The sequence below is a fragment of the Pelodiscus sinensis genome, chromosome 24 (genome assembly GCF_052426305.1).
Source record: "Pelodiscus sinensis isolate ZL-2025 chromosome 24, ASM5242630v1, whole genome shotgun sequence".
NCBI classification, from domain to species: domain Eukaryota; kingdom Metazoa; phylum Chordata; order Testudines; family Trionychidae; genus Pelodiscus; species Pelodiscus sinensis.
In genome coordinates this window covers 893306-906886 of record NC_143075.1, presented here as the reverse complement: position 1 = coordinate 906886, position 13581 = coordinate 893306, and the positions used below count along the sequence as shown (strand labels likewise).

The 13581-nt window shown below is 51.2% G+C and overlaps 1 protein-coding gene across 6 annotated transcripts in view; it reads left to right on the top strand.

Annotated features, from left to right (window-relative positions):
• CAMTA1 (calmodulin binding transcription activator 1) overlaps positions 1-13581 on the top strand; it is a 982645-nt gene that overhangs the window by 814206 nt on the left and 154858 nt on the right. For all 6 annotated transcript variants that reach the window (XM_089773035.1, XM_089773028.1, XM_089773030.1 and 3 more), the window contains exon 6: positions 1352-1505. In XM_089773035.1, the coding sequence (XP_089629161.1) occupies positions 1352-1505 (154 nt within the window). The remainder of the gene's footprint in view (positions 1-1351; positions 1506-13581) is intronic.

Here is a 13581-nt window from a genome sequence, read left to right as displayed (position 1 = left end):
TGGGGCTGTATGAATTGGACAGGGTGGCATCCTTGTTTGCTGTCTCAGCAAAATGGCAGGACATTAACGGTGTGATATCTTGAGCATCTGCAAGCTATCAGAAGCCTGTGAGATCTTTGCCCATCAGAGGGATGAAAGCTCATTTACTTCATGGTCCGTTTTCAAGGCAGGTTCATTAGTAAATTGTCTTTTTGGTACTGGAGTCTATTTGTTGCTCTCATTCTTTCTTCTCTGTTCAGTAGGAAATTGACTCCCATTAGTGCGGTCTTTGCAGACACGTGGCAGTTTGTGTTCCTGCTCCAATTTGGAGCTGGTCTCTAACAGCATTAATGAAACATTACAGTTTTAATTACACCATTATCCTATTTATTTTTATAAATAATTCCCAAGTAGTCATTAAAGTTTGTGAACTTAGGAGTAAATTACTTTAGGGAAAGGAATCAAGTTTTCAATCTTGTTATTATCTATTGTACAATCTCCCTGGGACACTGTGGGGAAGCTACAGTGGTTGTTTGTGTTGTTGTTAAGATGATTCATTTATTCACCCTGTAATAAATATTCTCTTAAGTTTTCTAGTTGGAAAGTCTGTGTCGCTGCGGCAGAGCTGCAGTGCACCAGAGAGGGGTTGCATTTTCTTTCTTCCCCTTGATTCCTATTTGAAGAATATGAGCTGAGAAAATGTATTGGGCATTAAACAAACCTGCAGGAGCAGGTACCCGTAGTTGTTTAAAAAACTCATACACAGAAGCTCTGCAGAGTTGCTCTCTATTCTGATTCCAAATTTCTTCAGCTTGATCTTTTTATTACAAGCATGCAAGATTCTTCAAAAGGCAAGAAATGGCAGGAGTGGGTGAACGCGTGCTATGCTCGGGGCACTGTGTAAGAGTGTCCGTTTCCATGACTCTTTCCTTCCTTTTTCCTGCAAATGTACTGAAAGTGCAGCTCTTATTGATGTGCTCGTGTCTATTTCCATATATTTCAAATACTCTAATGTGCACCGACATTGATCAAAGCATTTGATGGAGCAAATGATTCATGTGCCTCTTATTCTGCAGCAGTTGTGGCTGGTGTTTGGGGGCGTCACTGCGGCCATGGGTTGAAAGGATTGGATCTAAACAAAGAGAAGAGTGAGATGCAAGCAAAGGGACGCGGGTGGGAGGGCTGTCATTTGCGGAGCACGGCCATGGTCTCTGGGAATGAACGTACAAGTGGGGGTGAGTTCCGTCTGTCTCCGAGACTGACGATGCAATAACTACCCGAAGGAAGAGCAAGCTCCCGACTCTGGCACGGGGAAAGAAACCAGAAGTGGCCCCAGGTATTTAAGGTCTTTGTTCTCTTGTTCTCCCTGTAGAACCCTGACATCGTCTTGGTGCACTACCTGAATGTACCTGCCATAGAGGACTGTGGAAAACCATGTGGTCCCATCCTATGCTCCATAAACACAGACAAGAAGGAGTGGGCAAAATGGACAAAAGAGGAACTCATTGGACAACTCAAACCGATGTGTGAGTACCTGCCGATTTCCAGCTGCACGGGATAGGAAGGGGCTTGTTTTCTCTGGGCTGCTGCAGAAACACCAAGGCTATGTCTACACTGTAGGCTTCGTGTGCAAGGAACTGTTTTGCACAAGAGGTCTTGCATACTAGTACTTGCACAAGAGCACGTCCACACGGCCATGTGCTTTTGTGCAAGAGCATCCATAGCGGTGTGGATGCTCTCTTGTGCAAGAAAGCTTTGATGGCCATTTTAGCCATAGGGGTTTCTTGCGCAAGAAACCCCTGTTGCCCGTCCACACTGCCTTCTTGTGCAAGAGGGCTTATTCCTCACGAGGAGAGGAATAACTCTTGCACAAGAAGCCCTGTTTTCCGACACTTTCCTGTAAATTTACGTGCGCAAGAACGCGTGTGCAGTGTAGACGCTCCTTGTGCAAAAAGCCTGCAGTGCAGACGTAGCCCGAGGGAGGGAACTGTTCCAGCCAGTGATCTGGCTTGGTCTGTTTATATAGCGAACATGCTACACACATTACAGCCGAGGGACAATCTGGAGCCTGTTTTTCCTTATGTCCAGTCCGTCTGAGGCCTGGCCTGTCTTCCTTTCTGCCGGTGCAAGATGCATCCACAAACTTTGTATCCATAAAATGCATTGCAGGCACTAGGCTGAGCACTCTCCTTGAACTACGTGTTCTGCACCCCAGCGAGCTCAGGGCCTGTGGTTTAATTGCACAGTGAGTTCCCGCCAAAGGGAACGGTGCCCTTCGATGACTTCCCCTGAGGGCTCCTTCACAGTCCTGCTGTTTCGGTCCAAACTGCCTGGCCTGGGAAAATGCCATCTGACAATTCCCAAAATTAACTTGGGACACAAATAACAAAACCTGAGAGAAAGCAAGTCCCAGCATGTCCTTGGAAACGTGAGTGTCTCCCACGTGGCGCTGCCCTAGGGGGCTGCACATATGAAAGCCTCTTCCCTGGGCAGGGCTATTTTGAGGGGCTTGCCGGGGGGCTTTGGGGAACAGGTTATTTCAAAGAGCAATGTCTGGGCAGGGCCTCGATGTGTCAGAGAGACTGACTTACAGACTGGTGACCTCTCCGTGACAAATCCTCTGTCCAAAGCACCCAGGCCCAACCCCTCTCACCATCTCTCCCACCCTTCCGAAAGGCACCCGAGACCTTCCCAAGTGTGTCTGCTCCTGGTCCCCCCTCCACACACTTTATCCTGCATATAAAAATCACCTCTTACCTGGTCTCCCTGCCCCTCCCAACAGGGACCCAGTCGTTACCTCTGAACCTAGTTTGCAAGTGACTTTTTCCTCGAGAGCTACTCAGCATGTGCCGTGTTTTCTGTGTAAGACAGCAGCAGATTGCTGTTGCGCACAGATAGCTTCTACCGCATTGACGGTAATTTGACCAAAAGGGAGCCCTGCCCAGAGCCGTCTTGTGGGCACAAAGTATCTGATGTTAAAACAGCTATTAAAACAAGGTCCATCCCCATCCCCTCCATGCCTGGATGGAAAAATACCCCAGTCAGGTTCCTCGGTGATGAAACGCTGTGGATGTCGGCCCTCTCACACTAGGACCGTGCAAACTGCACCGCAGAATTCTGGCATCTCGCCCTCATGTCCGCTGAACAGTCACCAGGAATGATGGTTTTGGGACGAGGGTCAGGAACTTTTTCCTAAAGAAAGAACTGCCTCGGCAGTTGTGGGGTGCAAAGAAGGGTGCCCTACACATCAGCAGCTCCAGGGAGCACTCTGCTTCACTGCATTGCCTGAAGGGCGGTATATTCTTCAGTGGCACCAATGGAAGGAAAGTGCCACCAAGCAGAACCTGGCATGTTTTGAACAGGTGCTCCTGCAGCTTGCTGGTAGCCAGAGTGCACTGGAGTTGGGAGCCTCTGTCCTGTAAAAATGGGCTGAGGGGATATTGTTTCTTGTCACTCTAGCACGTGGTGTTTGAATCACAGTCTTGCAGGGTTGCAAGCCAGTTTCCGGTGTGATACACTTGGTGCATCTCCACTGCACCGCAGCTCGAAATAAGACATGGGATTTGAGCTACGCAAATCACATAGCTCATTTTGAGTTCATTTTGAAATAGTTTTTTTCGTAATTTGGTGCCGAATTTCAAAAGAACCCACTATTCTAAAATGTCCTTTACTACTTGTGGAATGAGGTTTACAGGGATGCTGGAACAGTGAGCCCGCTATATTTCAAAATGACAGGCTTGCTGTGAAGACGTGGGCCAGCTAAGTCGGGATACTCCGGTATCCTGAAATAGCATTGCAGTGTAGACAGCAGATAGTGAAGAGCCAGTACGAATAGGCCACAACGGCCTTGCTGAGCAAACTGCTCAGCTCCGGCAGGCTGCTGTCCCAAGTCAAGAAAGGCCCATTTATCAATCTGGCTAAAAACCTGGGACCGTGGTTTTAGTGTCAATGTTTTATGACCTTTATCAGGAAAGACGGTGCAGTGCAGAACAGGCGGGGAAGAGCAAATTCTGCTCTGTTCCTCCGGGTGAACCAGGAGTGACTCCACTGGCTTCAGAGAGACTCTTGATTCCCCTTGTATTATTAGAGAGCGAGCCCTGTCACTCCGTGCGGAGAATCTGTCTGTCAAACAGCATCTCACCAGACGAATGCCTGAGCCACGCAGATGCAGCAGGAAGTTTCTCTCATTGCCATCGAGATCCTAAATGTCTCTTTTCTCAATAGTAGAACAGCAGAGGTTCTATTTCGATTGTATCAGGTCTAGACTGCCTGGGGACTAGTTCAGCATCACTGAGGACTCTGCTTTAATTCAGCAAAGTACATGCAGCAATCTGTGGGCAAGGGGACTTGCGTGAAGGAGACCCGTTCAGCTTTTCTCTTTTTCCTGGGCTGTGTCTTTTCAGCCCCGATTCACCTCTTTGGCAGAGTATTGCAGGGGTCGCAGGATAAGTGAATCCAATCAGCTCGGCATTGTACCTGTGACATACAATTTACACGTCTCCTCGTACGAGGTTGGATGGAGGCATGTTTTGCAGGTTCTGTAGACTCCTAACGGTAGAGAGGTCAGATCAGCAGGACCCCAGCGCGGATACACAGTGCTCTCACCTGCAGATATTTACGCTGGCTCATTGCATATCCTCTGTGCCACCCACAGCAGAAGCACATTCCACAGGTGCTGCGGCAGAGGTCACTGAGCTGAGTCTGTTGTGTCCCATTCCCAGGAGCCTTGTCCCAATATGCATCTAAATGTGAAAGAGAAACTAGGTAGAGTGCAGGGCCGGAGAGGAGAACATGGGGTCAGCACCCACACTACTGAAAATAAGCGCCAGCGTCGGACTCCGCGGGAGCCTGGGCCGCTGGGGGAGGGGAGTCCTGACAGACCCCAACACTCAGGGAAAATGTTTGCAAGCATGAAACAAAAGATGCAGGCTTGTGCCTCAGCACTCCCGGGACGTTCCTTCCCAGGGCAGGCGGCCGCACCTCGGCTCTGAGACTGCAGCCTCTGCGTTGCTTTCCGCACGCTCTGAGCCCATCTTGCTGCGGGGGAGGATAGGCAGGTGGGTGCGCAGGGTCCGTCGTAGGGGGGGACAGGTCTCTGCCGAGCACCAGCACCGTGCCTGTGAGAATAGAGGCCGAAAAGGAATATTTGGGGGCGAGTGGCCTTATCCCAGATGCCCTCGTGGCAGCCCCTCAGCCCCCAGTAACTACAGCCGGGTGGGCAAATACCGGCCCACGGGCCAGACCCAGTTCGCCAGGTTAGCTCCTGGTGGGCCGGCAATCACAGCTCCCCTTGGCTGCGGGAGCTGAGAAGCAGGATCCTGAGCTGCACTGACTCCAGCTGCTCCCATTGGCTGGGAACTGCGATCCGCGGCCAACCGCGGCGCTTGCCTGTGCCTATGGCCATGCCGGGCGATGCAGAGGAAGCAGCCTTCCAGGTGCTGGGACTGGCGAACCACCGTGTTACAGCCCACCCTGGTCTGCAGCCCAGCCCATAATCCATGGCTATGAAAAGGCAGTGGAAAAGCTGTAACGCACAAACGACCAAGCACAGCCCACGTCTCCCCCAGGGTGTAAAACCCAGCTTTGTTCTCCCCACAGCTAGACGCCCTTGAAGGGTCTTGGAGTCACTGAAAATATCCACGCAGTGTACAGCGGCAGGCAACAAGTAAACAACATTAGGAGTCATTAAAAAGGGATAGAGAATAAGACAGAAAAAATCTTATTGCCTTTATATAAAATCTTGGTACGCCCACATCTCGAATACTGCGTACAGACGTGGTCGCCTCAGCTCAGAAAAGATATGTTGGTATTGGAAAGGGTTCAGAAAAGGGCAACAAAAATGATTAGAGGTTTGGAACAGAAGAGAGATTAAAAAGACTGGGACTTTTCAGCTTAGAAAAGAGGAGACTGAGGGGGATATGCTAGAGGTCTATAAAATCATGTCTGTTGGGGAAGTGAGTAAAGAAAAGTTATTTACTTATTCCCACAATATAAGAACTAGGGGTCACCAAATGAAATTAATAGGCAGCAGGTTTAAAACAAACAAAAGGAAGTTTTTCTTCACTCGGTGCACAGTCAACCTGTGGAACTCCTCGCCAGAGGATGTGGTGAAGGCAAGAACTTTAACAGGGTTCAAAAAAAAGCTAGCTAGATTCATGGAGGTTCGGTCCATCAATGGCCGTTAGCCAGGCTGGGTAGGGGTGGTGTCCCTGCCCTCTGTTTGTCTGGAGGTGGAGACGGGAGGGATCCCATGAGGATTCCCTGTTGTGATCCCTCCCCTTGGGGCACCTGGCGCTGGCCACTGTGGGCAGACAGGACACTGGGCCGGATGGACCTTTGGTCTGACCCAGTGTGGCCGTTCCTAGGTTCTGATGTTCCCGCTCAGTCCTCTGTCCTTCAGCCAATCTGGCTCTTCTCCTGAGGGGCAGCTCCACTCTGGCCAGTGCAGTTCCCAGCGCCTCTCTGCCAGGACCGTCCTTGCAGGGGAGACTCCATCGCTCCCGCCGGCCCTCGCATGGATCCTGGGGGCCCAGCTCTCTGGCAAGGAGACGTCCGTGGGCAAGCTGCTCCTCAGCTGCCTATAGCATCTCCCTGGGCGTCTCCCTGGGTGTCTCTGGCCTTCGCCCTTTCCAGCCTGGCTCTGGGGGAGCCCAGCCAGCAAACTCCTATTGCTGCTGCTCAGCCTTCAGCCTCTCCCAGGAGCCAGCTTCCTGCTTTGCAGTTCGCCTCTGCTCTGACGTTCCTGGTCACTTGGCCCCAGGACTTGACAGCCCCCGGTGCTGGTCCAGTGGCTGGAACGGGAGAGCTGAGTCCGGCTCCCTCGTGACAGGGGTCATGGAAGAAGAAGGGCCGGTGATGCCTTTAGTAAGTTCCTGTATCTGTCAGTGCAATTGCTGAACCCCGTGTGCATTCCAGCCAGCCTGCCAGTCCCTCCCCGCTCTGTGCTTCCTCCTTGGCCTCTCTGAGCTAGCTGGAGAGGCCACCGAGTTCAGGATAAGAAGACTAGTTCAGCTAAACATAAGTCTCCAGGAACTGATTAGATTGCACTGAAATCCAAGGTGTTCCAGGTGTGGCTGAGATCAGACCAGAATCTTAATATTTAACAAGCAGGGAATGTGGCAGCCTGTTCGGAAATCTGCAGAGCATGAAGAAAATGATGTGAGAACTACAACAAACTAGCCATAAATCTAATAATACTTGGCTCTTTTGTGTCTCAGGAGGGCAGAGTGAAGTTCCGCATGATAATTCCGTGTGTATGCACAGACACGGCTCTGTTTATGGATGCACATCCTGGGACACGTATCCTTGGAAATGGAGCTAAAATAAAAGCTTTGGATTCCAATCAGACTTGGAAACCATGGAGGTCAGAGCTACCCATGTTCAGGGAATGCGGAAGGGTCCTTGTGCCAAGAAGGCATCAGATTTGGCTCCAAAACTGAGCATGCCATGAAAATCGGATGCAAGCCCATTAACTTCGTCACATCGTATTCTTTCAGAGACTTCACAGCTTGATTTCCTGATGTTTCCAAATGACTCTGCCTTAAAGCAGATTTGTCAGTGACTTAATCAAAATGTTGTGCATGGTACCAGTGGTGAGGCGAGCGTCTCATTTGCAGGCAGTCACCTTTTCACCTGTTGCATAACGCAGATCTGAATGTTTTAGTCCTTTGAAACTCTGACTCCTAGGATGAGCTTTGATTTGATTAAATCCCACATTTAAAACAGCTCTGTTTGGACGGAGACTGGCTGCACTCGGAAGCCTGCAGTTCAATGACTGAGACGCCGTCCCACCTCCACAGGGCGTCATCGCTGCAGGTCTGAGCCAGAGATCTGACGGGGATACACCGGGGAGGACACGCCTTGCTGAGGAAGGGGGCTGTTCCGGAGCACAGACCAGTGGAAGGGGAACGTCACAGCCGTTGTGGTGACGACTCTGTGGTGAACATTAGAGGTTCCCTGTAACAGAGCTCCGCGTGGCTGACCTGCTCAGCCCTGCCCCTCTAGGGAGCCAGAGCGCAGAGTGTGGACTGCAGCTCGGGCCATGCTGCTGTGGCGGGAGGCCGGAAGCCTGCCCTCTCGAGGGGAGCGGGAGGAAAGTGGCAGAGGGCTGCTGGGGAGGGAGGGAGGAAGAGGGTTTGAGAACATCTGCCAGAGCAATGAAGCACTTCCTTGAACTGCCAGGCGGTTCTCTGGGAGCAGGGCCTTGCCAGGCGGCTGTTCGTTCAGGTTCTGGCTCTTAGGAATTGACTTGGTCCCTCTCTCCTGCCTGCGGTGACATTCCTACCTTCAGCCAGAGCATCAGCAAGGACAAGAGCTAGCGTCTGGCTTTGGTGCACACAGACTCCCACTCCCAGCCCTGGAGTTCACAGCAGCTGTCGGATTCCAGGGACGTGCTGTGCCCGTGGTCACTATGCAGGGGGCCCTTAACGAGCCTTCTCAACAACGAGCTCCAGCGCAAACTGCAGAAATGCTCCTCTCCTTGGTCTGTGTCTGTGCTTGATGCATAAGGTTAGGGATGAAAAATGGCCCTTTCGCTGCCGCCCGGCAGTTCCCAGAGCTTTGTGGAAACATCATTAACTTGTTTTAATCTAGTTGGTCTGCGAACTAATCAAGAGATTGAAATTAACCCATCTGAACAGCCATGAAGGGTAAACACTCGCTCGCAAATACTCTGAGGATTTAATTTCCTTTTAAATCTCCAGCTGATTTCCCTGAGATGAGACTGTACACGCTGAAATAATCAAGCTGACTTCAGTTTTTATTATTTGGGATTCTGGACCTAGTTCTGAGCTTCGTCATCTGCATTCGCAGCTGGGCCCTCCTGTTAGCTCCTGGTTGTTCAGTTTAACTGGATCATCCCTGGCGATGTGTTAGGTCTCAACCCAGCGACTGTCTCAGTATTTCCCTCTGGATTACATCACTTTGCAAAATCTCATTAAGATAGATGCAGGCAAGGTTGGTGGAGATGGATCCACTATTCAAAATCTTTGGATAGATGAATCCACCTACAGTTAGGAGATCAAAAATACAGCTGCCGTTCATCTCATTTAAAAATTCTGGTATAAAAACTGCAATGAAATGTAATCATAGGCAATATAAGGACAGATTCTAAATGCAATTTGTTGGTGAGAACACAGCTGTTGTAATCTTAGTGATGGCAGAGTGTTCGTTCGTCTCCTGAACTGAAAATGCCATAAGGAATATTTTGCTTCTGAAGAGACCTGTTGGAATGAGACCCTGTAAGCCATCTATACAAAATGGGAACTGGCCGTGTGCCAGGAGATTTCTCTGGGAGTTTTGTTTGGAGACACCTGTAAGTCATTTCTGCATGTCTGCTATGAAGCCTGGCCCTCAATTTGGCATTGCCTTTGGTTTCCTCTTGTGCCCTATTCTCGGTGTTTTGAGGGTTCTCTGAAGTGATCAGCACATGTCCTGATACTTGGTGGTACAGACAAAATCCTGGGGCAGAATCCCACACTGCAGAACTCCCTATCGCGATTCACTCTAGGGCCAATCATGAGCCAGTTCAGCAGTGGGCGTTCTCTCCAGACCTTCCTCTCCTTTGGCTTCCTCCTCTCTCAGCCAGCAAATCATGGCCCGGGGCTTGCAGCTGGTGCTCTGAGTGCTGAGCTGTGTTTCCTAACTAAGCAGTAAAATGTGGCCTCTAGCATCAGATGCTTCTGTCCTTTAGCTCCCGGCCGTGGGGACCATTAATAAACTGTATTCCTCTGAGCACGAGAAGATCCCCCTTTTATACGAACAAACACGCAGCTACGTGCTCAGCCATTCTCTCCAGGCATGCGCGGTGCTGGCTCTGGAACTGAAACACCCCAGTGCTTTTGGGAGTCACCTGGGACCCACCCCAGACCCCACAGGCTACACAGTTACAGCTGGGCTGGGCTTAGATGCTAAGAGCTGCATAGTGGGACTGCCAGTGTCAGAGCTGAAGACCAAATAAAAATCTTAAGATAAAATCCGTTTGAAAACCTGATAACTCGGACAGGCTCAGTCAATAAGACTCTGTTTTCTGTGGGCGCCCATACAGAAGGTGCCCACTCCCCTTGGCCACTCCATTGTAAGTGCCACCATCAGCTACTTAGACCCCAAATGCAGGCGTCCTTCAGTTGATCAAGGGGGCGGTTTTACAGACCGAAATACTTTCATGCTTTAAAAGCCCCAAATCTATTAATGGACAAATTTAAAACCTCCCGAGCTCTGTGCTGGAAATTTGAATGCGGGTACAAAGGACTCTTTCTAGAGAACCAGAAAGCAGGGGCGGATGAGAGTGTCGCGGGGCCCGGGCAGCACCACGGGGCCCCGGGCAGCGAAATTTTGCGGGGCCCCTCCTTTGACACGGTGCATGCGCGGGGCCTCGGGAAGCGCGGGGCCCGGGGCAGCCGCCCCACTCGCCCTGCCCTAAATCCACCGCTGCCAGAAAGTGACCATGAACAGAAAGGAAAGCTTAACAGTGCAGTCACAATGTGAAAAGTAAATGCAATATGTCAAAGAGTTCCAGTTTGAATAAGCTCAGCCTTTGGCAGGATCACAGAACCAGGATTTTTGATTGGCCTCAGTCTTACCTGTTCGTCGTTGGAATTATATTTGCATTATTTTTTCCTAAGAGTACTTGCTACACCATACAGAGGCTCATGCCATCCTCGTTACTGGAGGATCCAGCCCCCAATGGGGTGGCTGATATCTGTCACATTGCGCTTTCCTTCTTCTTGTCCTTTTATTCTCTCCCCAGGGGAGATGCGCACAGTCGAGTGTTTTAATCTGCTCTACATGCTCGTGAATCTGTCTGTTAGCCAGGGCAAGTCCAAAGAAATACATGTGTGACGTGGGCTAGAAGATAAGGGTTATTCATTCCACGCTCTGGGACCTTATCCACTGTGCCACGGGGGAGCCCCCCAGCCTCCCTACATTCTGGGCCCCCCCCACCTCGTTCCACGAAGCGTACAGCTAGTTCGGATTAGGAAGCCTAATCCGAACTAGCTAGTCCGTGCCGCGTAGCACAGAGTCTGAACTAGCCGGCATTTAAAAATGGCGCTGGCCGGCTTCATGCAAATGAAGCCCGGGAAATTCAAATCCCGGGCTTCATTTGCAACTCAGTATGACTACATTACCCACCCTAGTTCGAACTAGAGGGGTAGTGTAGACAGACCCTCTGGGAAAGTTGCTACCGGTCCACTCCGGTTTGTTTACTTCCTGGCTCTCCAGCGGCCTGGGTCTCGCTGCTTCCTGCAGATCCCCTAGGCTGCAAGCAGCAAACTGGAGCCAATGGGAACCGGGAAGTACACAAACCAGAGCAGCCCAGTAGCAGCTTTCCCAGAGCTGGTCCATGGAGGGTTTTGCGAAACGCTGCTTTACACGTATTGTAGAAAGTTCCACTGTCCTAGAAGAGCAAAATTGCTGACCACAGACGTCACCCCCGAGCTTTATAGAATCTTTTAGATGCCAGTTAGCTATACAGGTACTGCAGTGCGATAAACCTAGTGTACCGGTTGAACTTCTCTAGTCCAGCACCCTCGGGACCTGGCTGGGGCCAAACTAGGGAATTTTCCAGACCACAGGAGGTCAATATGGTCTAGCAGCGTTACCTCATTCCACGAGGAGTAACGGTAGTTCAAATTAGAGAGCCTAATTCGAACTACCTACTCCGTGCCGCGTGTAGCCACGGGCACGGAGTCCGAACTACCGGGGATTTAAAAATGGCGGCGCCTGGCAAGATGCAAATGAAGCCCAGGATATTCAAATCCCGGGCTTCATTTGCAACTTCGATTGACTACATTAACCACCCTAGTTCGAACTAGGGGGCTAGTGTAGACAGACCCTGAGTGACACGCCGATGGAACCTTTGAAGGAGCTGACGCGATACGTCAGTGTGTGGGCGTTGGTGTCGTGAGGAGTGGGCAGAGGGGATGAGACGTGAGGTCCTTTCACTCATCTTCGTCCACAACATGTACAAGAAGGCCTGACGTTTTCAGTGAAGCGCTCGTTAGCAATGGTATTTTAGCAAAGCTGGCTTCTGGCAGGGTGCTGGTAAAAAGCATTAGCCATTGAACATGTTACCAAAAAGTTATTGTCCAAAGAAAATGCACTAAAACCATCTCTGGCATCCGCCATTCACTCCTGCTAGTACTCGTGTCCAGTGCCTCGTCTGACAATTAATTCGCTCCTGTTCCGTCCCATGCACCTGGCACACCCGGGACCCCACGCAGCGCATGCTCAGTCGACGCCGGTGGTGGGGGTGTCGTTTTCTCGGAATTGCTCAGGTCACAGACTAAGGCTTCCGATATCAAGGGGCTGGGGGCTGTTCTTGAACCCTGATGATTATAGAATATCAGAAAGCAAAACCAATAAGGGGCTTGTGGCCCAGGGCAGCCGGAGGAATTCATTTACTGATCACTTAGTGCCACCTGGTGGCCAGTGTCAGAAGTGTCCCACTGGCTGGAAAGAGCATTAGTGGGTCAGTGTGCTCCTTGGGAGCGCCTCAAGGAAAGCGTCCCCCAAGGTGTCACAAAAGGGGGGGACAAGTACCTAATTTAGAGCATTTGTGCCAGTTGATCTGAGAGCAGAATTTGGGGCCCGTTGTCTAGGGAGCCCGTATTCCTGAGGGTCCCGTTCTGCCTGCTGGCATAAGATGTGAGCGCCAATGGGCTTCCGGCTCCCCTTGGTCATCCGCCCAGCTTGCAGAGTTTTACTGTATGGGGCAATATTTTAGAACTAGCATTAATACAGGATCCTAACACTCTCAGGATTTCTCGACAAAGAGCTTGTCTTGCATACACAGCCTGGGGACGTAATAGGGGTGAGGAACCTCGGGTCCAGGGGCCAGATACAGCCCCTGGCATGCCTGGATCTGGCCCCCGAGGCTCAGGGCTTGCCCCAGCATTGGGGAGTCTGTGCCGGCTGAGGGAAGGGAGCACACAAAATCTGCTAGCCTGGGCCCCACCAGGCTCTGGTGTGGGAGGGGAGCGTGGGGAGGGTCTTTCTCCGTCTCAGTCGGGCCACGTCAGTGAGGGGTTGGGGGTTTTTGGATTCTCACTCGTGTGCAGCCCCTGACTGATCTTTCCGCGGGTCAGCGGCCCCTCGCCCTAAAGAGGTTCCCCACTCCGGAGTAGTCGATTAATCGATTATCTGGTAAGCAAACGCTTATCGGTGAATGCTATTGACTACGCAAAGCCACAGCGGGGGACCTGTGGCTCTGCATTGAAAATGTAGTAGGAGCCGGGCAGGCAAGCAGTCCAGCTCAGTCCCGGCTCATGCCAGATCCAGAACCAAACTTTGGTCCCAGACCAGCATAAGCTGGGGTCAGCCAGGCTCTTACTACAGAGCTGCAGCGGGGGTAGTTCCTGGATCCGGCGCGAGCTGGGACTGAGCGCATGAACTTCCCTTTTCAACTCATCGTGTAGTTGATAAAAAGTCTCTTACGTGATTAGCGAATTACCCGCGTCTTACCATCTCTACTATGGCCTTGCGGCCCTGGGCTGGCCGGACTGTGTCTAAGCTGTGTGTGTTCTCTGCCTAGGACCCTTTAATCACAGCCGTGAGCCTGTAGCTTAGACCCTGTTCCTGGGGTGGTTTCAAATCTAGCCTCAA